The 27158-nt window shown below is 33.8% G+C and overlaps 2 protein-coding genes and 2 long non-coding RNA genes across 5 annotated transcripts; 3 read left to right on the top strand and 1 right to left on the bottom strand.

Annotated features, from left to right (window-relative positions):
• The first annotated feature begins 299 nt into the window (after positions 1 to 299).
• LOC149728185 (uncharacterized) lies at positions 300 to 3225 on the top strand. Its single transcript, XM_089888710.1, has one exon. It carries the CDS (start codon positions 716 to 718, stop codon positions 2561 to 2563), a length of 1848 nt encoding a protein of 615 aa, XP_089744836.1. The 5' UTR covers positions 300 to 715; the 3' UTR covers positions 2564 to 3225.
• LOC149728182 (doublecortin domain-containing protein 1-like) lies at positions 3204 to 27158 on the top strand. 2 transcript variants are annotated; one of them, XM_089888704.1, is made up of 40 exons: positions 3204 to 3472; positions 3625 to 3685; positions 4180 to 4332; positions 5026 to 5120; positions 5381 to 5540; positions 5786 to 5948; positions 6388 to 6587; positions 7116 to 7209; positions 7581 to 7740; positions 8085 to 8184; positions 8422 to 8554; positions 8879 to 9024; positions 9744 to 9878; positions 10223 to 10392; positions 10739 to 10832; positions 11189 to 11326; positions 11686 to 11828; positions 12341 to 12507; positions 13034 to 13101; positions 13581 to 13709; positions 14059 to 14261; positions 14493 to 14592; positions 14967 to 15049; positions 15373 to 15572; positions 18004 to 18126; positions 18521 to 18602; positions 18671 to 18796; positions 18856 to 19031; positions 19679 to 19823; positions 20499 to 20610; positions 20955 to 21156; positions 21423 to 21670; positions 22329 to 22460; positions 22806 to 22884; positions 23400 to 23538; positions 23677 to 23870; positions 24492 to 24595; positions 25024 to 25146; positions 25702 to 25924; positions 26386 to 27158. In XM_089888704.1, the coding sequence occupies exons 1-40, from the start codon at positions 3339 to 3341 to the stop codon at positions 26586 to 26588; spliced, it is 5640 nt and encodes a 1879-aa protein (XP_089744830.1). In that variant the 5' UTR covers positions 3204 to 3338; the 3' UTR covers positions 26589 to 27158. The 2 variants fall into 2 exon arrangements, with proteins under 2 accessions (XP_089744830.1, XP_089744829.1); XM_089888703.1 differs by having other exon boundaries at positions 22803 to 22884.
• On the top strand, positions 16095 to 16782 carry LOC149728184 (uncharacterized). Its single transcript, XR_016386050.1, has 3 exons — positions 16095 to 16301; positions 16374 to 16449; positions 16649 to 16782. It is a non-coding gene; the product is annotated as an uncharacterized LOC149728184 (long non-coding RNA).
• Positions 16446 to 17102, bottom strand: LOC149728183 (uncharacterized). Its single transcript, XR_016386051.1, has 2 exons — positions 16961 to 17102; positions 16446 to 16700 (listed from the first exon to the last, which is right to left on the bottom strand). It is a non-coding gene; the product is annotated as an uncharacterized LOC149728183 (long non-coding RNA).

The raw sequence follows: 27158 nt of genomic DNA, 5'->3' as shown, positions 1-27158 counted from the left end.
CGACCACGTGAATTTGTCGAGAATCTGAAACTTTCTATAGATCTTATTTTCACCAGTATTCAAACGATCCCCAAAATGGCCCATATCATCCATGCTTTCCAATGTGACACTTTTATATAAGTAGTATATAAATGCGTGCGCCGTAATAACAATTTAATTTGTATGTACCTATTCTGACCTATTTATTATTATTAAATATGCTAAAAATTTACACTTCGCACTGACTTAACCCTTAAATTTACTTTGATAAGATTTCTATGTCAGTAAACAGACTTGTTGTTATAGAAACAGTACAAGCACAAACAAACGTTAAAGACAAAACGCGCTTAAAACAAACAAGCATTGTTTAGCAACAATTACATATGAGGACTCGAGTACAGGCTTATTCAGGGTTTATTGAGGTAGAAAAGTTTTGTAAAACGTGTAATGTGTTGATAAAAAACGCAGTGTGTAATAAGAATATGTAATGTAAATCAGTAAATGTAATAGAAATCGTTGTGTATTATTCAGACAACAGTAGTCTATACATTTGTATTATATTTAGACATATTCCCAAACGTTAACAACACAAATATGCACACACGACACACTCCACATGTATTTCTTTAATTTCAATTGTAACTTATGATTAGGCAACACCACAGTAGTGTGTTGGATAAGCTTATGCATATATTGACCTGAATTATAAGCAAAAACATCATATTTGATCATTAAAATGCCAAGAAGGGCAAATGAAAGAGATTTTCTGATTTCAGAATCCTCAGCAATGCTCACGCATAGCATGGGAGCAGTGGAGTGGGAGGGAGAGGAGGATGAAGATGAAGAGGAAAATCAGAGAATCTTTGTTTTACAAGATCAAGGGAGCACCGGAAGCACTTTAATGGTCTTGGATGTTGTTTTGTTCTTACTGGATTATGTTCAAATGTTTGCATTGTTACAATCCTTGTCTCTTCGATGGCCATGGCCTTACTCATGGACAACCTCGTTTGCTTTTCTCTTCTTCTTTAATCTTGATATTTGGGAGTTTGCAAAGCTCAACAGTGGATCATACATTGATGCAAGGAATGGATTTGTTGATAGCTCAGCTGTTGCTGTGAATTACAGAGTGATGATGCTTTGCTGGTTAATTGCTCTTATAATTCTCACATTCTCGTTTTTCCTCATGCGGTGGATTTTCATTCACCGCTTGCAGAGTAAAAAGTTAAACAGGTTAATGAAAAGTCTGGTGGTGGGAATGCATGTGCTTGCCCTGCCCATTGGTGTCCAGATCGGGAAACTATTCTGGTGTCGACCTGTAAGCAATGTTCTTGATGTGGACAACACTTTAGTTTGCTGGAGTGCTGAGCACATTGTGTATGTTGTAATATCTCTGCTTGTTGCTGTTGTTGTGTTTCTTGTCTACCCAATTTGGTTGGCAAAAGTTATCAATACTGAAGTGGTGACCACAGGCTCAAAGAAGCATGAAGCATTCATGATACTTAAACATTGCGAACAGATTTTCAACCTTGAGTCTTCATGGAATGATCGACTTTTTATGAGTTTTGCTTCATTTCGAAGATTTTGGGTTTATTACAAACCAATACATCATGTAATAAAGTTTCTAATAATATGCTTCTATGCTTTTTTGTTCAACAGTAGACTGGTACAGGCCAGTTTAATTTTTGCAGTTTTCTTGCTTCTTTTGATTACATACATCATCAAACGGCCATATCGTGTCACATCTTTTAACTTCCCTCTCTGGCTTGGAACGCTTTGCCTTGCTTCATCTGCTGTGATCGGAGCCATGAAGAACATACCCGATATACAGAGTGTATTTCTGTTGCCATCTTATATGGAAGGAGAACTGGTTTTAATCAATGTTGCTTGGATAGTTGGTTATTTATGTTGGGTAATTTACTTTCTCCTTCGACTGTATGGAGTAATCTGGCCAAAAATGCCACTATTTCCAAGCATGATACCAAGTGACATGAGGATGTTAAATAGAGACACCCAGCGGTATATGGTTGCTGTTATCAAGGCTAGATACTCACTGAGAGCTGCTACTAAAGTTCCGGCACTTCTTTCTCCTGTACACGAGTTATCACATCATATAAAAGTGGTCAATGCACTCGCATGTGAAGCGGAGTACCTCCACGATCCTCTTCAGTCATCACTTCGGGATGTCCTAGATGATCTCATCATTATCCACACCCGACTTTCACCTGTCTCAATTTTTACAGAAACTCTCAAATCTTACGTTCAAACCACGATCACCCGCCTTACAGAAGTCTTGCCGAAGTTCAGTCGTCGCTTGAAGCAGAGGGAGTTTGATTTGATCCTGGTATCACCCGTTCGCAGGAGGATGCTGTTAAAGATGTTTGCGGTTGCTTGTTTTATGAGCGGTAAAGAGGGAAGATCTCATACAGCTGGGGTGAAGAAGTTGTGGAGTGGCTCTGTATCCAATTTAAATGATGAGGGTTTCCATGATGATGAAAGTGTCATTGTTCTCGAAAAGATTGAATTGAAAGATAAACACGAGTCTGTGGAGGTTTATGACAAAGAAGTTGGAACTAGCATGTGTTAGTTAATGTTTAGCACAAGTTGAAACTAGTATTTGTACAATTTCACTCAATCATGTTGCACTTAACACAATTTCACATTTTAGATTGACGTTTGACTGTTTGTATAATAATTAATATTGTATTTCAATAATGTTTATTGGTTCTGATTTCTTCTAAATAAGATAGTCCAAGTGCATATTTCACGAAACAATTAATTGCAGTATCATATAATAAGAAACACTCTTTGATTAATTTTGAAATTTTATGTTTCAATTCCTTCACTGTTCACTTGATTTTTACATAAATTATATTTTGTTTTATTTGGCATAATTCTGTTTCCCACACTGTTGAACTGCCACCCTCACAACTGCTTTTATGATGTTTTAATAATTGTTACCCCACTTTAACACAATATGCAGTGGATTTTTTGGTTGATCTATTGTATATATATGCAATTGTAATCAAGTCATTGTTTTAGCACTGTAGTGAATCCACCATAGTATGTTTATAGTTACCTTTATCACAATATTGAACTGTCACATGATAAATATAAACATAATCAATGAGTTATTTAGAATATCGTTTTGTCAAGTTGTACATTTTTTTGTAAATTTTTTTTTAAATTTATAAAAATGAGTACAAATAATTACCCCTTCATTTTATTTAATATAAGCACTTCATTTTTTCTTAGCATTTTTATTATTCAATAATTTAGTTTTTAGAGAAGAACCTCTTATTAGAAAATATGTCTTAAGAATTATTTTCAGCTTGAAATAAAAAACAAACAAAAGTATAAAAATGTCACAAGTTGGCAAAGTTCGACGTTCTTCATTATCGAGCAAGGATAGCATGGAAGAGATTCTCGTTAATCAATATCGTGAAGCAATTGGGAAAAAGCAGCGTAAAAGAAAATCTAAAGAATCAGAAAAGAGGTATTATATATACATGTTACATTCATATAGGTGTTTTAATCTTGTGTATAGAAAGAAATGCGAAATTCTGTTTCATAAGCTGTAAAAATAAACTGTATTATCTTGAGTATAGTTTGCATTACATGACTTACATCATATCTGCTTTCCCACAGATTATTAAAAAATCCCTACCTTCAAAGTGTTGCACCAGATGATAAATCATGGATAGTGCAGGTTGGTAGTTCACAAATATTTTTTTATGCTGTAAAGATACTGGCCATATACATACTTTTTGTCAAACAGTTGTTCTTGTTGTTGTTATTTGCATGATTTCTTTCCATTTATCTCAATTCCTAATTCTTTGTTTTTATATATAATTTTAGAACAAATATTCCGATTTAAAACCTTTAAATTAGCAACGTTTTACTTTCTTGTTTTACCAAAAGCGCCAAATCCAAAAACTACCTTAAATCATAACAAATGACTGCATTTTATTTTTTGTATTTTTAACTAGCGTAAGTATTTTAACTAAGCATATTTTATAAACCATACTGCATACAATACCCTAATTAAATACTGATCGAGTTAATAAATATAAAAAAAAAATGTTACTGTACCATAGGGGGTATAGTAGCATAATATGAATTTTAGTTGGTAGGTAGTTAAATAGTTTCATTTATGGGATTTGGTATTTTTTACTACCTGCTTATAAATTTCATTTCAACCAGAGCCAAAAGCGACCTATGACAGCAAAACCAAGAACTTGCCCTCGAAGACGTTTTAATAGCCTTGATGTTGCGATACCATTAGGTGACAGTAAAGAGATAGAGGGTGATGAACATTCCTCTTCATTTGCGAGCGATAGTGAATCAGATTCGGAGGTTTGTAAGAAATCAGTACAAGTTAAAATTACAACAACTAACAACTATTACACATAAATTTTTTCAAGTGATAAATTGCGATTTAGTGTCATGGTAACATTCTTGATCTTAACTAGATAATTTTAAAACAATTAGATTTTATATCCGCACAAAACATTGACATTTTAAAAACAACCATCTGTTAAGTGCACTGCAGTATAAGATTATACATATATATCCAAGCAATAAAATTTCATAATAAATACGTTTTTTTGTGGTAAAATTCTAAAGTTAGTATGTGTCTTTTTTACTTAATGGTATATACTGTAGGGTGGGGGAAGATGGGACACCTTTAGCACATAGTATCACAATATCCTAATCGAGTTTTAAACAATTACCGACGGTTTATGGAAGTCATGAGGGTATTGTTTTATAATTCTTTGAATGTTATTTGTTTACTACTAAATGGTACGAGAAAATAAAGCTAAAAAGTGTCCCATCTTCCCCCACCCTACTGTATTATAATATGGGGCAAATTTTTAATATTAAATGAAATATTTCTGTAAACTTTAGTTTAAAAAGGAAATAAAATAACTTTGTGGAGCACTGTTTTTTGTAGATAGTAAAAAGGTTTTCATTTATTTTCTTTTTAGTATAATCTGTACTATATATAAAACAAGATACCTTGATTTTAAATTTTCCACTGTTTAACAGAACTCTGACAACAAAGAAAACAAGTCGAAAAAATCTCAAGAAATGAAAATTTCTTTAAGAAAGCAAAGACCGGCTTCTGCACAAGTTCTACCAAGGTTTTATAATATATTAAACAACTTCATAATATAAGCTATATATAGACCAATCTCTAATCTTGTTATACATAGTGCACCATAGTTATAGGTGTAAATGCATTAATCAGTACAAACTTTAAAAGTGAGACCAACACTTCTACTAGAGATTATAGAAACAGCTAATATGTTAGTTTCTTACAAATACAAAAAATGCATTTAATGTAACATATTTAAAAAACGGATTTCAGTGTGCAAATATTCACCATCTTTAAATTTCTCAGTCGATTCAATGAAGCCACAGATCCTAATGAGGTCGTGACTCCAAGCCATGATCTTTCGAAGCCACTGTTTAAGCGTCAACCTTATACTATTACATGCAACTGTTACAAAAATGGTCAATGTGAAAATTCAGTTCGAGTTGCTGCCCCTTCCATCAAACAGGTCCGATATTTATATTAATTATGATGTAGCACTATTTTATTTATATTTACTTTAAAAATCTGTGAACAGATGTGTACAAGTGATAAAGACACTCACACTAATGTTAAGTGGTAGACCTACCCTAGAGACTTTATATTTTAAATATGAATTAAAAAAAGTCTTTGTATCCTATAACTACTAAGGTTGACTATATTATCAATTTTTCAGTTATTCTGGTCACTGAAAAATTACAATTCTATATTTAGCTTCTGGAAGTCTCAACTCAGAAACTGAGTTTAAACACGGCAGCACGACGAGTTTTTCTCGTTGATGGTCGGGAAGTATTTAGACCGAGGGATATTCCTAAAGATGCAGATGTCTTCATTTCAAAAGGAGAGCCTTTTCGCGATCCATTCAAAGCAATTAAAAGTAAATTGTGTTTTAGAACATTTTTTTTATTATCGTAGAGTTTATTTGCTTGCAATAGTATAGTTGTTGGTTGGATTTGATAACCTCAGGATACCAGGTTATAAGCTTAATAGTGCTGGTTGCTATTGTCAGTGTGACTTTGGGTACACAACAAGTTGCCTATTTGGTAACTTATAAGCAGACACGAGTTGCATCAAGGCACATCGCTTGGTAAACAGCAGGACAGTATTTCTGCTATATCTTTGAGTTTATTTACTATGACTTTTGCTGAAGCATAAATTTGCTGGAATAACTGAAAAACACTTTTCTTTTTCGAGAACTCGTTAACACAGAAAGTTGTGTTTTTTTGTTTTCAAGAATTTTTGTGTTTTCGGAGGAATTCTTTTATTTATCAACTATTAAATCAAAATATAACAAATGGTGTTATGACATCACATAGACTCCCGTAGCCTCCACTCAGCCTCTACATGTTCAATGAAAGGGGGAGGTTTGCCCTACAGAAGGAAAGTGAAACCCCCAGGTTCGAAACGTTTGCACGAGCTTGTAGGTAAACACACACAGAGGGTCATCATTTTCAGAAATGGAAACGGGAGTGAGAGTCACGAGGTTGTGATGGATCCTCAGGATGGTTCATCCAGGGTGAGAGTTTAACTTTTTTTTGAGGATACAACATCAGTTGGATTTTGCTGACCAATTATGTTGCTTACAGATGAAATGTTGCAAAACACACATGTATAATGCTGTAATACTGGTTGGGAAAAATCTTAACACTAATAATTATCCAGTCTTCTGCTAAAGAATAATTTTCCCTTTTGGATGTTTAGTCTAAATTTTTTTAATCTGTCAATTTTCACTTATAAGTATGGGTAGAGTAGACGGTACTTTTGCCTACAGCCTCAGGTAACGAGTTCGGACTTGCAGCTGTGGGCATATTACCATTGTAGGTGTATGTGTCCTTGCCCAAGACACTAAACATCATTTGCTTCAATTCAGTTGTCTTATGCTAAATTTTCAGACATTAAAAAAGAATAAAATTAAAAAATAATTAAATTTACTTCTCTGGTACTTCGTAAGGAAACACAAGTGTAGTTTCGTTACCTCGGAAATAACAGAAGTTATGTTTATTCCTTTATTTATGGTGCAGTAAACTCACAGCCCATATTTTAGTTTTTAGACGACTGCACACAGAGGTTACAACTGACATCGGCAGCTCGAGTTTTATATGAGTGGAGTGGGGAGAGTTTAAGTTGCTTTCAACAAAGTAAGAGACTGTTTCATAAATATTACAAACCATACCCTACCCCCAAAATAAACTATATTACAGATTAGCTGGTATAATCCATTACATATTATGAATGTTTTGTTTGCTATAAGTGTGACAGAAAATTAACTAGAAACATCTCTTATTATATTTATTTATTACAGCACTTATTACTTTTTTATTTAAATAAATTCTTTTTTAAACATGCCTTTAATTTTCTTGTATGTTTTGATGCTATGAAAATTGAACAAATTAATTTTTCGAAGTAGATTTTATATTTTTTGTAACTTTCTAGACCCGCCAATTGTTATTTTAAATCAAAGTTTGTATATTAAGAAAGTTTTAAACTAAAACAACTTTTAAATATACAGTTGAGCAAATTGAGTCCAGACTGACATCAAGCTCATCTGCTGTGTTTGGTCCATTATGGGTTTCCAAAGGTGAAGGTTTCAACCCAGTGGGTTCGCATTTGTACATGGAAAGTGCAATAACTAAACTTAGAGGCCAACTTCAAGATGCAAGGAAATGCAAGTAGGAAAATAACTTAGGAATAAACAATAAAATGCTGTACTAGTTTATTTTCACTACTAGAGGAACATGGCGTTAGGGTTTATGTAATTGTTTTCAGAAAATAGTTAAAATTTACTTTAACTCAGTTAGTATTGTGGATAATTATTTTTTTACAGTAAACTGTAAAAATAAAAAAACAGCAGCAAAGCTACAGCGTACAACATGCGTTACAAAATATAGCTGCACAATGCACATTATCATTTTTAAGTATTTACAGAATGGTATTTTTTTTTTAATTTCTGTTTTAATCATACATTTACACTCAATAAAATAAAAGAAAATTTCATAATCTTTTCCTTTCTCAGAAATGAGCTGAAGCATGCATTGCAAAGAGATTATGATAAAGTTACAAAACCAGAAATTTTAGATTTACCTGATGAAAATATTGAAGCTACTTTGGATCTGGTAATATTTTAGAGTGTATTTATGCCTTTGTGTGTGTGTGTGTGTTTTGGACAAGACACTTAACAGGATTTGCTCCAGTGTTTACTAACTAATTGTCAAAATTGACACACATTTAGAGGGAAATGCAAAAGGTTTGTAAAAAATTAACCAACAAAGTTCTATCTGTTGTAACTAAAAGGGCACAAAATGTTTGAAATAAAACTCTAGTGTTATAATCTCTTTTGTTTATTTTTAAAGGTCATGGCGGACATTGATGAATTTCGTAATTTAATTCGAAAATACAAGAGAAGGTTGGAAGCAATTAAAGAAATGGTGATGGATCAGTCATCAGAAGGACATAATTACACCATGAAACATATCAAAGAAATTGGTAAATCAAACAACCTATTATTATCTATGGCTGTAATGGTAACAGTAGACTTGGTGATGCCATTGTTTTGTGTGTTTATATTTTAAAGCAAGATACTTTACAGTCATTTCTCTAAACCAGTTGTGACTATGGTTTGTCTTAACTGTTAGCCAAAAGCTATGTGGAAAAAAATCCCCAAAAAGTTTTATATGCAGTACTCATAAGTTGACACGAGGTGTACAAAAGGTTCCCAGGTTATAACATCCAAGGTTGTCTCACCATGTGAGAAAAAATAAGTTATATTCAATATATTTTTAACCAAATTAACCATTCTCTATTGTACAGAATCCAATGACAGATTGGTTGGGGAACATGGCTTACGGATTGAAATTTTTGACAATGGGAATGATGTATCAGGCCAGGGGATTTATCTTAATATGCGGGATGTGCAACGAGGCGCGAAGGGAGATAGAGATCTTATAAAAGCAAGAGTAAGTTATGTTCGTATACGTGTGGAATAATTTTTTTTTATATATTTAAAAAATTGTTCGATTGTATGATTTAACAACAGTGGAATGTACCAGAACATACAAATGTAGTTAATAGCTAAACTTAAAAATAAAAAGGGTAAAAATACAAGAAAAACCTCTTTATGTCGTTTGTGTTACTGGTGACACACATAAACAATTTGATAACATACATTAATTACGAATTCCTAATTGAAAACTCGGTGATAACAGAATTACTCATACACAAATTGCCTTTTTTTGTTTTGTTGGTATTTTAAAAGCTTGTCTGAAGTAAAACTGTTAATTTTCAAACGTTCTTAAGAATTCCCTGTCAGCTCTTAACTACTTGTTCCCAAAACAAAGCCGATTGTTTGATTTCATTGTGTCACAATGGCTGAGTCAACAAATGAAAGGACTGAACAAAGAATCCAATTAAACTAAAGTACATGGCTACCATGTAATCAGAAACAAAACTTACAATAATATGTTGTTAAGTTAAAGCAATATATTGTTCATATTATCACAGTGTACAAATGTTACAGTTTATTCTTGTAAGATTTCTAAAATATTTTTTAGTGAATTTTTTTTATTCAAGTATTTTATATATATAAGTGTAATACAACACACCAAACAAAAGAGAATGGCTAAACAATTTACCAATTGTACTGACTAAACAATATATAAAATTTCACGATTTATAGTTTCTGGAAGCAGTAACTTCATGGCATAAACCAATTGATCCAAGTGGTCCTGCAAGAAGTTCAGTAATTAGACGATTATTCAATGAAAGTGGGCAGGAAATTATGGATGTTTTGGCAATAAAAAATGATGACAAAGTGAGTGTTGGTGTGTTGTTTTTTTTGAATTGGTCCAAGCTTTGCTATCAGTTTATGCCTTATGTTTGGGTAGCGTTGCAAAACGTGAGAAGCACTGCCTTACAGTATTACAAAACTGTTTTAACATGAGTAGCTTATATATAAAGTGATACTTCTGGCTTTCAAACATGTTACACCTTTCTAAATAGTCTCTTCTGACATTTATATGTGTACTAACAGGCGATAGTTTAATCTTTTGCAACTACCTGTATGGGACATTGAAACATTGGTATTGAAATAAATGCCAAAACCGCAATTAAAAAAATGAGTAGCTTTATAATTTTATACTGCTTAATTTTTTATAGGTATGGGTATCATATGGAGAGGATTTAAAACCTTGTTCTGTGCCGGCACTTACTGTACAGCTTGAACGAACATCTGCAGTTGCTGTGGTAAATGATGATGGTGGGAATGAGAATAAAGTTTATCGTGAAACATTTGATCCAACAATAGATTTGATTGATGGATCGGACAGGTAGCGTTAATTGTAATTGTTTGATAAATACTAATAACTTTTATTTTTGTCTTTGATTATGGTAGTGAAGATTTAGAAATATATTAAACGTAAGCAAAAATGTATAGTGACAAAACAACAGTTGTTAAAACATGCTCACAGTTAAAAACATACATTTAATTGGAAGAAAATAAGCGTGGGAAATTTATTTTTACAATGAGATTATACCTATGGGTCAAGGTAGTTGTTATAGAAAATAAGCATCAACAAGGAATAAGAAAAGTAATAACCAAGCCACACTACAATTAGCATTCAAATATTGTTTTGCTAAACATGGTAATACCATTGTTTAATTTAAATTGACCAGGTTCAACGAATGGGAATTAAGCGAGGGTTATCCAATGTTTCATGATTTTCCATTACTCAGCACTTTTCATGAGAGTCAGCAAGATAATATACAGGTAATATAGTTTTTCACATTTTTTTCTTTTATTTTCAGTTTCATGCTTAATAGTACAAATATATGATATTTAGAGTTACACCGATTAAGGTTTTATTTTAAAAACAGTTGGCACAGTAACACAGTTGATTATCGTTTCTGCCTCTAACCCAGAAGTGATGGGTTTAATACCCCTCGCTGCTACCATTGTTGGCATATGTGTCCTTGGGCAAGACACTTAACGGCAATTGCTCCATTGTGGTTACTAATGGGTTGTCTAAATTGCCAGCGATACAATATTATATATATAAAAAACTGACAAACACCCAGGCAACCCCAATGTTACCCCAACTAATCACAACTATGATCTTTCTGCAGAAATCAATACAAAGCAGCAAGTTTTCTGTACACGACCCCTTTCTACAACACAAAAAACAAACGGACATCGTATTAAGGCCCAAGGTTACTGTAGAACAAAAACAAGCTAAGAAAATGTTGTGGCCACGTGAGGGTCAGGTTAGTGAACATAACGCCGAAATTTTTCTCATTGTACATAAGATACTTCATTATTCCTATTGAGTTATTGTGGCTTGTGTACCGGCATTGTTTGTGTGTATATCCATGGACAATACACTTAATGGAAAATTAATGGGACTTACTTCAAACCAATGGTCACTTATATGTTCTTTACACAGAAAAAAAAGTCAAAAGATAAAACAATCACGCACAAAATCACATAGGCATCATTGGTTATACTTTTATTTTTACGAAAACATTTTTTTTCTATATGTAAGGTGTCAATTTGGTAAACATTTCATGTGTTCCAATCTATAGGAGTCCTTCAGTGCTATTGTAACCCTGCTTAACTTTTTCAGACATGGATAGTCAACCAGCATGGTCAGATCTACACTCGAGCTTTTCCAAGTCTTGCTCTCACTCTAGACACATCGCAACAAATTGTTGCCCATTATAAAGATGGCACCTTATGTGATGGATATGCCGTCATCTTGCAAAAAAAGTAAAATTCTAATTCTTTTATTGTATTACAAAAAAATGTTTTCGTTTAATGTTAAATAGTACTTTTTTTCCGTATAAACATTTTTTTACATGGTAGTTGACCTAGTTTAAAGGGGCATACCAACCAAAAATCAAAATTGTGTGTTTTGATAGATATGCTCAAATGTGATCCAAAAGAACCATCATAAAGTTATGTTTGTTTTAAAAACGCTTCTTTCAAACCATTTTAGTCAGTTTAAGCGAACACTAGCTTACATGACAAATGTTCTGACGTTTTTCACGTATTTATATGAAACAAAATGTACAATTCCATGGCACACATACTTACATAAAAAAAATGAAAAAATATCCCAAAAAGAATTCCTCACGAAGTAACATACATAACGGTAACTTCTAAGCTGGCATGAGGTGAATGAAACAGAACACCCATGTTATAACTACTGTCGTTTTCAAGCCACGCGAGGATAAAGCATATTCCATTATTCATTCACATATGAGTTACCTATTCCTCAGATACAAAGGAAACAGTGAACAGAACTGGGGTTTTAGTCCAGAAGGAAATATCTTTCCTTTACACAGTGGAAAGCCTGATCAACAAGTGCTCACTTACATTGATGAAAGTTTTGTTTCAAAAGTTGAAGACCGAGCGTCATACGAATTACGACTGGCACAGAATAATGGTATCATTATTTTACTCTTTATTAGCTGTTGTTGTTTTTTGAATAAAAAAATATATGTGGCTCCCCTAAAATGAAAATTTAAAGTATGCAAAATAAGGTTGAGGTAATGGATTATTAACTAAAGGTTGTATACTATTTGGTTTACGTTATATACATGTATATAAACTTAGGTGTTCTAGTATACGAATTATCGGCTTTAAATTGACATAGAAAATAGCTTTGAATGACTTAACTTTGTTTTAATATATTGTAAGCAGATGGTATTATTCTAGAGAGCTAGTTATTTAAGAATAAATGAATGTTTCTGAAATTAAGCCCTGCAGAAATGTTTTTTTTTTTACCTAAAATGAGTAACATATAAGCCATGTGCTTATAACTGGATCTTTCTATATTACCCCATATTGGTAAATACTTGTAGCTTTTAAACATAGTTTGAAAACTCAAACCAAAGTTTTCTAAATAAAATGAGATTTTATGGCAGCTTATGCAGATGCTAATATTTATTATTTATAATTATTTTTCTTAGAAAACAACCCCAATGAATTGTCAGTACATGCTCTAGAACCTGTACAAAGAAGTCCAGTTGATATGACTGTAAGTTCAATTAAATATAGCAAGAATTTGTAAAATTAACATATTTTTTTCTATTTTGGTTATTAATCTGAATTTATGTAGAGAGGTATTTGAAACATATGAGTTTAAAACCAATGGACATGAAGAACATAAGGTGTATTTTGGGCTACAGTGTTATAATAATATACCTAGGAACTGTTGTCGTGTTATGGCATGTTGGTTAGCGCACCTGCCTGTAATCCAGAGGCATTCGAAATTTGACGATGCTATAATTGTAGTGTATGTGTGGTCAGGCAAAATTTAATGGCACTGCTCCAACCCAGTAGTTCCCCTGGGCGTTGTCCCAATTATCAGTCATTCAACAAAAAAAAAATAAGGATAAAAAGCTTCACCCCGGAGTTACAAATATGGTAACTCATAAGCAGGAGCTGAAGCAGACAGCTTTAACTTGAACCAACCCATTACATATTGTGGGAAATATTAAACATTTATGTTTTTAGTCATCTGGGCTCGATTACGCAGTGGTTGTGCTTGAACGATTTGAGGGTCAAAGTTCAAAGGTGAGAAGTCAGAGGTGGGCAATCAAACAAGAGAGCTTAGCGATTCCAAACCAATGGAAGCATACCAAGGTGGTGACGATTTATTTTCCTAATTATTTAATTATACTTTTATGAACGAATAATCAACAAAGTTAAATTGAATTTAAATGACACACCACAAATTATATTTAATTAGACTTATTGAAGGTCATTTTAATTCAATTGCCTCTCAGCATTTTTTGTTCTCCCGAAAATTAGCGGAATAAAAAGAATTTGATATTTCCTATGCAGGAACTCCTCAGTACATAGTCTGATTAGGAAAATATCTGTGTAAACTAGAAGTAGGAAACTGAACAACGATATGAGGCACTGTATTTGACTTGTAAATTTAAATATTGTAAATCATATGTCACCTAATTAAAGCTTCACATAACTCCAGGTGGTAAATCCTGCTTGGAAAAAGCTGGCTTACTCGTGGCCAGTGTTGCCAAATGGAAACTGGAACACTGATTATGATTGGCCACTTGAGGGGAGTATATTATCAAATGCACCTCCTCTACATAACAAGAGAGAAACTAAATCAACAACAGAAGGTTCCAAACCACTGAAAGTGTACAGGAATGGAGAAAAGGATTCAAAAAGGTGAAACAGAAAGTATAAGAAGTATTCATATAATTGTTAAAAAGAATTCAAATTTAAAAATGTAGAAACACTAAAACAGTAGGGTTAAACTCCTTTAAGCAAACGCCTCAAAACACTATATATTTTTGAGTAAACAATGTTCCCTTTTTTTTGTTTTTTTTTGGAAAAACTTTTTTGATTAAAACAAGCAAACTAAATCACAATGAATTATTTATGACATATTTTTTTCAGGTTTGTGATGGTTGTTGCTCCTGAAATGAGTAAAATCGAGAAAGAGAAAAGCAAAACCAACAAAAACTCAAAGAGAAAACCACAGAAAAGTCCAACTAAGGTAAAAATTGCGGTAAATAATAAATTGCATAATTTTTATGACAAAGTGGTTAGCGCAGTTGCCTGTAACCCAGAGGTAATGGGTTCAAGCCTCGTCACTGCTACTATATGTTGTGGGCGTATGTGTCCTTGGGCAAGACACTTAACAGCAAGTGCTTTACCCAGTGGTCACTAATGGGTTGTACAAATTGTCAGCCATACATAAAAAAATGAAAAAATCACCCTAAAAAATAATCATCAACAAATTACCGTACATGGTAACTCGTAAGCTGGCATGGGGTGTTAAACCCATGTGATAACAACTGTCGTTTTTCGGCCACCCGAGGATAAAGTAACTTACGTTCATTCATTCGATTCATTTAATTAAAACAACAGGATTCGCAGCAGATTGAGAAACTGGAACTAACATTATTCCTAGAGCGTTGTACTTCACTGCTTTCTCTACCATTTGCTGCAAGGTAAATTCATTCTGATTTTCTTGTAAAAGTTTAAATAATACTTTGTACAACTTTTTTAACACAGGTATCCCATTGCCCACTATATGTGGGGGCAAATTGAACCAATAATTACTGTACTGACCACTGGGTTAAAACCCTTACTGTTTAATTTCTTGTTTAGGGCACACATGCTCCAATGGCTAAAGCATTTTATCTTTACACTTTTACCCTTAGAATAAAATTAAAGTGCTTCAAAACAAGATAGTGTGCACCAATTATATACACTTGAAACCAACACAATCTATTGTCAAACATTTATTAACATAATTTTGTTTTCCTTTCAGGAAGTTATTTGACAGCAATGGACACGAAATTGCTTCACTTCGTGGTTTAAAACGACAACAAGCAGTTTATGTTTCAGTTGGAGACGCTTGGGCAGACCCCATGGTGAGCAAGAACGAACACCAACGTCGCCATCTTCTGGCCAAGTTATCACATGATATTTCTATGATTGGAGCTTTCTGCTCTCTTCGAAATCCAGAAGGTAAAAATAAAATAGAACAAAAAAATTAGCTTTTTGTTTGGGGTTTGCTTAATAATTTTAATAATAATTTATATATATATGTTTAAAGAGTCCGGCCCACGGTTCTCATGGTTGCGCAGTTTTTTGCATAAGAATAAAGTTTTATGTCTACTGATGCTAAATTCACAGCCAGTTTGTGAAAATTCGCTTTAATTTAAAAGTTATGAACGTTTAAAAAATCAAATTTCAAAGTTGTAAAAAACGTCACTCGCGGGCACTGTGACGTCACAATGCAATATTTCGTTTATGGGGAAAACCCGGCCTATCAGCGGTTTATCGTTTATTGTTGCAATTTTGATAGATAAGCAAATCAAAACGTTTTTTAAGGTATTAACAATACCTATGGCTTCAGAAACTTATTGGAAGCTATTTCCTAGGGATCAGTGTATAACCAAACAAAATAGCCTACCAAGCTTAGTGGAGAATTAGTTTTCGTAACTTTCTAGGGTTCAGATTTTAAATTATTTTTGTTTTTTCCCTATATGGCATAGACTTTATTTATATCTGTATTTAAAGTTACCATATAGGAGTTTACCATAAGCCGAGTAATCATGCCTGATAGGTGCTGTGTTTAAAATAGCAAGACAAGAATGACTGTAAAGCGATAAGTGTATATAATATAGATATGTGTGTGTTTTCATTTTCAAAAGGAAGAGCGGGGCTTAGAAAAAAGCAAGCAACATTACATTGGTATGCTGGTCATCTCACATTTGTAGTGCACATTTTACTTCAGATCGCTTTACTATGATATGTTCTAATTAGGATATGCAAGGAAACTTGTTCGGATCAAGTAAGCAGCATGTATTTGGAGAGCGCAGAAGAACAGATCCACCATCTGGTACAAGTATTCTTTATTCAAAACAATGAAAATAATCCAATACTTAAATATGTATTTCTTGTAATGTTGAATGTACTTAATTTAAAACAACATAACTCTTGCATGAATCACATTTTGTATGAAACAAGACCATTCAAAACTGAATGATGAAAAATTCCTTGTCACTATAATGTTGAACCTTTCTGTTTTCCTTTTCCAGTCATTCCCGTACCTATCGAACAAAGTTCTGATCAGCTGTGTGGCGATACTATCTAAACAAAATAAATGCCATAAACATGTGATTGACCAACTTTTTGGTATGAAGGCCAACAATAAATACTAGACTAGAGTAAATTGATTTCACTAAATTTGTATTCCATGCTCCGGTCTCAGTCAAGAATATCATATGTCCAACACATATCTGTTTACACAAATTTCAACAAATTCAGGAAAAAAGACAGTGCAACACTTTAACCAACAGACTTATTAAATGTCACATTTTTTTAATAAATGCTATTCTTGGTCAACCCACCAAATTGTGTTGTTGATTTGCTCAGCTTCACTTATTTTCCATGGTCTTGGCCTGTCTACTTCCCCAACACTTGCGGGAAGTACAGGTTCAAACTGGAAAGGCTCAATACCTATTGCTAGTGGACTAGGATGTTCGCTTATGTCACTTCATCAGATGAAATACTTCTATCTGACTATAACACACACTGACACTTTTACATTATTGTTAACTGACAAATTTAAATAGCGTAATACTGTAATACACTTACAAACAATTTTAAAAAATATTAATTTTAAACTAAAATCAGGCCACGGCATTACCTACGCATATTTCTTAATTTAAAAGTAACAGAAAATGCTATGTCGACGGTACACTCTGTTTTGCTGCAAACAGCAAAGCCTAAATCAGCTGATCGATTAGAAAATATCGTGACGTAATTTACGTCATAGTGCCCGCGAGTGACGCAACAATAGGCGAATTTTTTGGCACTTTTTAAAACGCTTTTTTGGCCAAACTAAATATTTTTTTCACAAAAAAATACCACAGATAGTATTTATTAAGTGTAAATTTTCAATTAAAACCAACTTGTATGAGCGTGGTCCAGACTCTTTAAAATGAAATAACTGCATGTTAAGATATAATGTATTATGTGTAACACAAACAGAAAATGTAATAAATATTATACATAAACAGTAGGCCGAGTAGGGTAGAGATTTCAAAGGGGGTTGGGGGAAGTGAGTCTGTGACGACAAGTGACGTTTTTAATGTTTTGGTCCTTTTCACTTTTATGGTTAGGTTGTCATTGTAAATGCTTTTAGCCTATAAAGTGTATGGTATTCAAATTTCTTGAAATATATTCGTACTGAGGTGTAGCGACCAGGCTTCTTTTATTCGAATTAAATGTAATCAGATTTCTAACTGTAAAAGTGTTTTAACAGCAGTTGTTTTATCGCTATATTCTGTCTTTTCGTTTAAAGTATTTCTAAAACTGTAATAGCGTAATCAAACAGACAAAGTAAGTTATTATTATTACTTCTTTAAAAATTGAGAAATCTTATCTATAGTCTACTGGGATGAGGAAACATTTGATTTTGTTGTTGAGATGGAAAGAGGAGCAACCGCAGGATCGAGGTTGATCCTCGGGAAATGCTCTTTATCACGAGAGAAAAGGCAAGAGATCTCAAAAAGTGAGGACCGTTTAGTCTTGGTGCAGAAGTTACTTACATTTTCTAATTTATATGATTTATAATGATGTTAACCAATTTGTATAGTTAAATCTTGGATTTAACACTAATTATTATTGCATGGAAAAAGTGTCCATGGGCTGCACAAAAGCTTGCCAGAGTTTTGACCATTCTGATTTAGATTGTTTAAACCCCAGTACAGCAGTGAAGGACACAGGAATTTGTGGTCTCACTTTTAAAATCTCAAATGGTGTGATATTCATATTTTTTTATTGTTTAGTTTACAATATACCCTAAATTGTTTAGATTTAATACGGCTAAGTAAACATTTTCGGTCTGGTTTGAAAGTTTAGTTGGTAAAACAATTTTGTGCTTTAGATATATTACCTTTTTTCAGAAAGCATAGACACGCATATTGACTTGCAGAAAATGGAAAATGAAAGTTCTTCTGACCGTTCTGAAAACAGCAAAGATGGATTGTAAGTTTTAGTATTTAATATAACATGAATGTTATTTATAAAGACTTTTTTATTTTTTTTGCCACAAGGAGTGCTCATGAGGTCAGTCATAGAAGAATGGAGCACACATTTCAATCAAAAAAGTATCCATGGCAACAACAACAAACTGATAGCAGTGATGACCAAACAAAGGAAAAACCTAAAAAAGCAAAAAAGTTGGTTGTGAAAATTGAAATACCTTTCAGATCATCACATACATTTTTTCTCTCAACAGACCAAAGAAAAAAGCACCAAATATGGTTGATTCAAACCAACAACTGGTGTTTAAGGATGGTTTCATCAGTCCAGCAAGTGCCACAGGATTGGCATTGGGGGTGACGGGGTTGGATCTTGACAATGTACCCGGGAATGTTGAAGTGGTTTTGTGCAAAAAGTCAAATGATGACCCAGGTTAGTGATTTCTAGGTTATTATTGGGAGTAAATACTTTATAAGGTGGATATACGGATGACAAGTTGTATAATTATCTATCATTAAACATATTTTCATCAGCAAAAATGTTGGGTACAGGTTTCACAGGTATCATTAATAAGGACATGACATAAAAACTAAAAAGTTTACATTGTAATTAAGGTATCCTGTTATTTGTAAGAATGCTTCTTCTTTGAGTTAATGTGTATGTTACTCAGTAAAAGTTATAAATGTAAAAACATAGTTTGCTTTGATTAAGTTTTATTGCTGATGTACATATACCCACACAATGTTAAGGCTTCAGAAACTCAACTATAATCATAGTGGGGATAACAGTGGGTAGCTGATGTAAATATTCCCCCCAGGTTTTAAAATGACCAGCAAAGCTAACTGTGTAAATGTACCAAACATAGATTAATATTTATACATTCAATGATCTATTCGTTTCTATTAGAAGTTTAACTTGATAATAATTAAACATAAATGGCTCGTTTGTCTGCTAAGTTAAGCGACCATGCTTATTTTTTTTCTAATTTTTTTCGTTTAAAATACTTTTAAATCTTCACTACTGTAATCGAAGAGACAAATACAGTTATTATTATTATAAACTTGTTATTTCCACTATAGTTCAACGTTGGGAGTTGGTTGATGGATTCATTCGCTTGTCGTGCAGTCACAGGTTGGTCCTGGGTGTTGTAATGCCTCCATATAAACCTGGAACAGATGATCCCATTTCCTACCATGGATGTGCTATCTCTGTGCAGCATTTAAAGTAAGTAGGTTTTCTAAAATGATTGTTGCATAGTGTATGAATAAATAAATGTAACTCCTCCGGCCCTGTGGGAAAGTGGTTAACGTGCCTGCCTATAACTCAAAGGTAGTGGGTTCAAGGCTCGACGCTGCTACCATTGGCGTATGTGTCTTTGGGCAAGAACCCTAATGGCAATTGCTCCAACATAGTGGTCACTAATTGGTTGTCCAAATTATTAGCCATAAATAAAAAAAAGGAAAAAAATCCCCAAAAAATAATCATTCGCAAGGTAACATACATGGTAACTTGTAAGCTGGCACGAGGTGTAAAAACACCTGTGTTATAACGACTGTCGTTTTTTCCCGCTACACGAGAATAAGTTACAATAATTTTATGGTGTATAATGTGTTGTTGCAAAGCATACAAAAGATTCAAAGCACATTTAGCTCATTAGTTATTAATGACATGAGCAGGTCCTATATCTAGGCAAGTGATCATGACTCAGAGGACTGTTGATTTAGTCAGAGTTGGCTTGTTGCTCTATAATATATGCTAGTGTGCTAACGCTGTCACACTTTTGTGCTTTGCTTTAAAAATTTAAGATCCAAACTGTTTTAAAAACATAAAACATGTGAAAGTAGAATATTTTGCTTAACTGATATACACCGTATTACTTTGAATTTATTTTCATCACAGACAAAGTGAGTTTGGTCGAGCTCACCAACAGTGGTTGTGGGATCCTGTTTTTAATTTTCTTGAACCATTTCGGTCAAATTCAACGGACAAGGAAATCACTGCAGCAAATCAGGTGAGAATACAACATTAATGCAAAATTATTTTGTAAAATTTTTGTGAGGCATATTACTGCTTAAATACATCTGGGCCCACTTCAAGTTACCACCTATGTAACTTTGTCAATGTGGGTTCTTATTGTTTTTTTTGTGGATTTGTGGTTAACTTATACAAACAATAAGGGGCTGCTGGTATGGAGCAATTAGTGATAACTCACTTACTCAAGAAAATTTTCCCCAGCAACGAGCCTTGAACCCATATCATCTGGGCTAAGGTAGACCCCTGTGACAACTGTACCACACTCAAAATTAAATTACTCAGTTCTTACAAAGTTTTAAATTAATAAAGATAAAAATTCAGGTGTCCATCTGTACATATGCTGTTGTTGGTCAAGCAGTTATCAACCAAGAAGGTTATATCATTGATAAACTGACTGAGTCACCAAGCAACCCTGTTATGGTCTGCTGTTCATGCGCGAAGGTTATTAGAGGTCAATATCAACTTACCAAGGCACCAGAGCAGTGGTCATTCAGTTGTGCAATGGGAAATGCAAGAAAAAATGGTAAATAAATTAAAAAAACTACAAATTGGTACATGACCTTACCGTTTGTATGAATAGAGATTCTCAAATATGATGTAAGATCTTCACCAAAGTTTCTATGAACTAAACAACCTAAAAAAATCTTGTGGAAACAATAATGAGTCGTATCTGACCTTAATCTTAGTTCCATGTCATGCCTTCGTGTAAGAATGTATAAATACAGGAAGTTGAGGATAATTTATGGTGGAAGCAAGTTGTTTGTTACAGCTTTATTCTGGTTTAAACAGGATTAAAGCAGCGTGGAAGTTTCTCGTGTTTGAACGGAAAAGTTGATTTGTCGACATACGAGGCTGAGACAACTCTTAAACACTGGGTGTCGCAACTGAGCAAGTTACGTCAGGAGACGAGTCTGCGATTACTCAACCGTGAAATACAATCTGCCACAACCAGTCAAGCGTGTCGGTTATTGGTCATGCGGAACGGGGAGGGTCGGTTAAAACCGGGGGAGCTGATTGTGGGAACAACAGTTACAGGGGTGTGTATGTAAGAAAAAGGGTGTATTTATGAATTAACCCATGAACAAATATCACTTGTATATGATTATGTAGCTGGGCAGTGTCAGAGATATTATAACATAGCATCTCATATGCCACATCATGAGATCCTTTTGCCCACTTCCGTTTTACTTAGTATTTAACTTTGTATGTGATTGTTTGTTATTTTATTGGCTATTTGTAATTTGCCTAACTCAGTGACCAGTAGGTTAGAATAAATGGTAAACACCGATAAGTGTTTTGCTTAAGCACACACACGGCCACAGTTATGGCAACATTAAGCCTCAAACATTTGATAGGGGGTGTTCTTTTTTATTTAGAATGTATGAGTTTCTAGGTTGTGTAGTGGTGTACTGGGATATAGGTCAGGTTTGGCATATTGTAATACCTTTATTTTATTTATCTCTTCGATTGTGGTAGCGAACATTTAAAAGTATTTTAAACGAAAAGACAGAATCTAGCGACAAAACAACAGTCGCCAAAACACACTTACAGAAATAAAAAAAAACTATTTACATTTAGTTAAAAGAACATAAGCATTACTTGGGTAAATTCATTCAATGTATTTAATAACTTTAAGTACTCAGATAATGGAATACATGCATGCAACAGTTGGCTGAAGTGTGTTTTTAAATCCAGATATTGGAACAATGCACACAGCGGTTGTCACTTGGTACAGCAGCTCGTAGATTGTACACAAGTGATGGAATGCATGTTCTACACATTGAACAACTTATTGAGTGGGCTGTCAAAAATTTTCAAAAATATCAGGTTGGTTGCCTTGGTTAAGTTCCCAAACACATTATTTATTTCTGTGAATCTCAATATTTTTTAACCGACCTTAATATTAATCATATATTAATAGCAAGACTGTGGCGACGCAATATTTGGAACTACTTTTGACATACCAGTCAGCATACAGTAAGCTATACAAACAAACAGTTAAACATAAATATAAAACTTGCACCAATATAGTAAATGACTGAACCAAATCAAATGGGGCCAATCATCGGTTTAAAAAGCAGAAATTAAGAAGCAATTATATAAATGGTCAAACAAATGATGGCTGCATAATTTTCGTTGCAATTCCTTTAATAATTATATTATTAACAGCAGCAGCAAATGAGGGAAATCCCCCGGGAAAAATCCCTTGAAGGTGAAGAACCTGAGGGGAATCCCGTATCTCCAGATGATGGTAAGTAGGATCAATGAGGTGGCACAATGGCTGGCCTCTAGCCCACAGGAGGTCAAGGCTTATCACTTCTACCACTGTAGGTGTATGTCCTTGGGCAAGGAACTTAATGGCAATTGCTCCAAACCAGCAGTCTATTCTGGTTTGTCTACATTGTTAACCACATATTTGTTTTTGTTTTTGAGCACAAACCATTGTTTTTTGCTCCAACCCAGTGGCCACTAATGGGTTGTCCAAATTATCAGCCATACATAAAAAAATGAAAAAAATCCCCAAAAAATAATCACCCACAAAGTAACATACATGGTAACTCGTAAGCTGGCATGAGGTGTTAAACCTGTGTGATAACGACTGTCATTTCCGGCCACGTGAGGATAAAGTAAGTTACATTCATTCATTCATTCATTATTACAAAACAGGTGTGATAAATAGTTGGGGAACTATTAGAGTATCTTATATATATATATTGTTCGAAAACATAGAGAAAAGTAACGTTGTATGTCCATATATATTCTTAGGTATTAACTCAAATGAAGGAACACCGGACCATCTCGCTGCAGAAGCCGATGTAAAGATGACAACATCAGATCTTACTAAGAAGTTACGACCAGAAAGTGCCAAGCGTCGTCATAATTCAAAGTCATCAGAACAACTACCGTAATGAACACTGATATATTGTAACATGGTTTAGCTGATCATTATTTATTTTTTAACCCACCCACCAATATCAGATTAATGAATAAAGCAAACCTTTATAGATTTTGAGTTTTTTAAAGAATGACATTTATGTTTTAGACCTGAAATGCAAGAAGTTCCAATTTCAACAATTCTTCGATATCCAATTGAGGTTTGGGTTTCTTGTGGTGAGAATTTCATTCCTTCATCTAAAGCTGAGAAAACTTTATTGGAAAATTTAAAGCAACAAAAAAATCGTAACTCTGGAAATTTTGTGCTTGATACAGAAAAGCACGTGTTGCGACATATGCAAGGTGGGCATGGCTGGTGATTTTGAGAAGGTTTACTGCATTCGTGTCTGGTAACCCATGCTACAAGGGTGTCTTGTCACATGCTTTGCGGTGCTCTGTAACCTTTTAACCATCTGTCCTTTAAACTGTCTTAAACTTGGTAACACATCTGTGCAAAATATAATAGCTTCTGGTTCTTAAAGCTATACCTTATAGTCTTTTTTACTTATGGGACCATTCTATTGCATTATTTTTCGTTTGAAAATGCAGGATTGTCATGTGTTAATGGGCATACCTTGTTCTAAACCTGTTGACGTGTCTTGCTGCAGGACTTTACCCATATATAGTAAAATAGAAATCTCAATTTATTTTGTGCTACTCACATCTTTGATTGTCCACTCTTTTTATATAGGCAACAATAGAACAATACATATATATATATCAATGAATATAACTTACTTTATCCTTGTGTGGCCGAAAAAATGATAGTCGTCATAACACCGGTGTTCCATTTTAAACACCCGTGCCAGTCTGCAAGTTACCATATATGTTACTTCGTGGGCAACTATTTGTTTGAGTTTTTTTCATGTACATACATATACCAACAGTAAAACAACTGAGATTTTATGCAAAACTTAATCACAGGTAGGAGATACAAAGAGATGAGTCCTGCTGAACTTAAAGCAACTAAAAGTCCCCAGCAACCAATACTACTTGATGGTGGTTGGATGGAAACTACAAAAGCTGAGGTTTATTCTTTTTTTACATTTTTTTAAGCCATCGCGGTTAATTAGTTGCATATCTAATAAGTGTAATGTCATATTTAATGAAATAAAGTCAATCCATATATAAACCATACTTGAAACAATTATGACGAAAAAAATTCAGCGTAATATGACATCATAACTGCTTCGTCCACCATGTAATTTAGAAACTTTGGCCCGTCACTTTACAGACATTACCACAACCAAGTGTTTACCAAAGGGTTGTCTAAAGTATTAGCTGGGCAAAAATCACATACAAAGTTACAAATTTGGTAACTTGTAAGCGGGCATGAGGTATAAAAAAAATAAAATAGATAAAAAAATAAAAATAAAGGATAAATTAGATACCCGTGTAATAAGGTCTCCACACAACCTGAGGATAAATAAGTTGTATTCGATTCAATTCATTGCAGACAACAAGGTTGGAGAGAGTTCATCGACTTGAAGAAAAAATATCCGAATCTCGACCTCTGCCCCCTCGTCCTAAGTCTCGTGGAATCGACCTTAACAAGGATCTTTACAAACAGCCTAACAGAGTAAGTTTGTTATATTTGCATACTTTATTCTTGAGAAGCATAAAACTGAAATTTGTTACAACTTGCCCGGAGCTATGGTTTAAAGGTTAAGTACTCGCAAAGACAAAAGATACTGGGTTTGATACTCACTGATGGTGGGAAACTTATGTTATAAAGACTGCTGTGCTCCGCTCTAACCTAGAGATTACGGGTTCAAGCCCTGTTGTCAAATTGTCAGCCATACACAAAAAATAATCACCAACAAAGTTAGATGCGTGTGAACTCATAGGCAGGGTCAGGTGTATGAATCAGAACACCCATGTTATATCGATTCTAGTTGTCTTACCACGCGAGGGGAATGACGTTACTATCATTTAAAAAGATATATATGCAAAATGTTGTTCTGGAAAATGGGCTTTTGTTCACAGCTGTCTGCCCCCATCATACATGGTAGTTTCATATACTCTTGTTGTAAAGTCTGCATTGAACATGGGTACAATCCTATGCCAAAACATGCAAAGATCCTGTTGACTAATAACCTTAATATAGTTAACAGTTGCAATTTATTTCTTTAAGAAACGGGTGATGGTTTACATGAATGGCAACCCACCAAGCAAGTCAGTTTTTGTGTGGGGTGAAACCCTTACCGAGATACTGGCAGATGCTACAGAAAGGTTTGTACTTCCAAGACCAGCACGCCTACTTTACAATGAGGAGGGGAAGAAAGTAACAACGTTTGATGAAGTGGAACGTGATTCGCTTCTCTGTATCACAATGGGGGATTCCCTCAGAGGAAGACGTGAGTTCATGTTTTTTTAACTTTTTTCCATTAATATTGTTGCCTACAATAAAATTAAATGTTTTAATTATTAATTTAATGTGCAAACCTAACTTGTATTGTAAAAGATAAGTGTCAATTCAAAAAAACTGACTAAGCAACAAAAGTTTTTGTATTTCTAAACCATTTCTCTGGTAATAAAATGAATGTTGTTTCTGTAACTCAGAGGTAATGGGTTCAAGGCTTAACGCTGCTACAATTGTGGGCGTATGTGTCCTTGGGAAAAACACTTAACAGCAATTGGTCCAACCCAGTGGTCACTAATGGGTTGTCCAAATTATCAGCCATGCATAAAAAAAAAGAAAAAATCCGAAAAAACAATTACCCACTAAGTAATGATAATGACTCTCGTTTTCCGCCCACGAGGATAAAGTAAGTTACATTCATTCATTCATTTTTCTCCATTTAAATCTGTTTTGCAGCAAAACACAGCAATATTGAGATGAAAGCAAACTGGGCGAGAGTACGTAAGCAACGTGGACCGCATGCTACCAACATTAAAGTCACAAAGACACAATATGATCCCAAGTTTACAGATGTTGATCCGTTTGGTCCTCCTGCTCTTGCAACCATCAACGCTCCTGCTAGTCTTGCTTGGGAGATCAATACCGATCAGGAAAACTAACATTTGTTGTTTTTTGATTTTTATTTTTGTAGCTGCTAAAGAAGCATTTTGTGTTTGAAATCATGAATAATTACTGTGGGTTTATGAAGTACGTTAATTTAATTTTAAAAGGGAAATTCTGACGCTAACTATCTAGCTAAAGTTTTAAAAGCAACCTTTTTAAACAATGTGTCTATATTCAGTTTCATACCTTGTTGTTAAAAATATGTAACTTTATCTTAATAATGGAAATTGCAATGGTCTAAGATTATATGTCAATAATAAATTTTATGCACAAGGTTTCTCAAATTCTGACCATTATATCATACAGTTGGCAATTTTACCACCATATTTTTGACGTGTATCTATTGTGCATTATATCCATACAGTTGTAACAATATTAGTTAAACACTGTGACTACCTTTACATCACCTCTTCATCAATATATTCCCCATTATATTCACAAATTTTGCTAATTTGTATTACCTGTATCCTATATCATGTTTTTTTTTGTAGCAACTTCAGCATTGTGATTTTTATACGTAGGGTTTCTTGTAGCATTTTTGAAAATAAATATTATTAAAAAAATGA

This window comes from Ciona robusta, chromosome 11, assembly GCF_009617815.1.
Source record: "Ciona robusta chromosome 11, ASM961781v2".
Lineage (NCBI taxonomy): Eukaryota > Metazoa > Chordata > Ascidiacea > Phlebobranchia > Cionidae > Ciona > Ciona robusta.
Note: the sequence above shows the minus strand (reverse complement) of the source record. Positions and strands in the feature narration are given on the sequence as shown.

Bases quoted from the DNA above. Each gene is read 5' to 3' on its own strand.
- LOC149728185 (XM_089888710.1), top strand. From the start codon at position 716: ATGCCAAGAAGGGCAAATGAAAGAGATTTTCTGATTTCAGAATCCTCA.
- LOC149728182 (XM_089888703.1), top strand. From the start codon at position 3,339: ATGTCACAAGTTGGCAAAGTTCGACGTTCTTCATTATCGAGCAAGGAT. The intron at 18,603-18,670 runs GTAAGTTTTAGT...TTTTGCCACAAG, and splicing joins GAAAACAGCAAAGATGGATT to GAGTGCTCATGAGGTCAGTC. The intron at 24,596-25,023 runs GTTTATTCTTTT...AATTCATTGCAG, and splicing joins TGGAAACTACAAAAGCTGAG to ACAACAAGGTTGGAGAGAGT.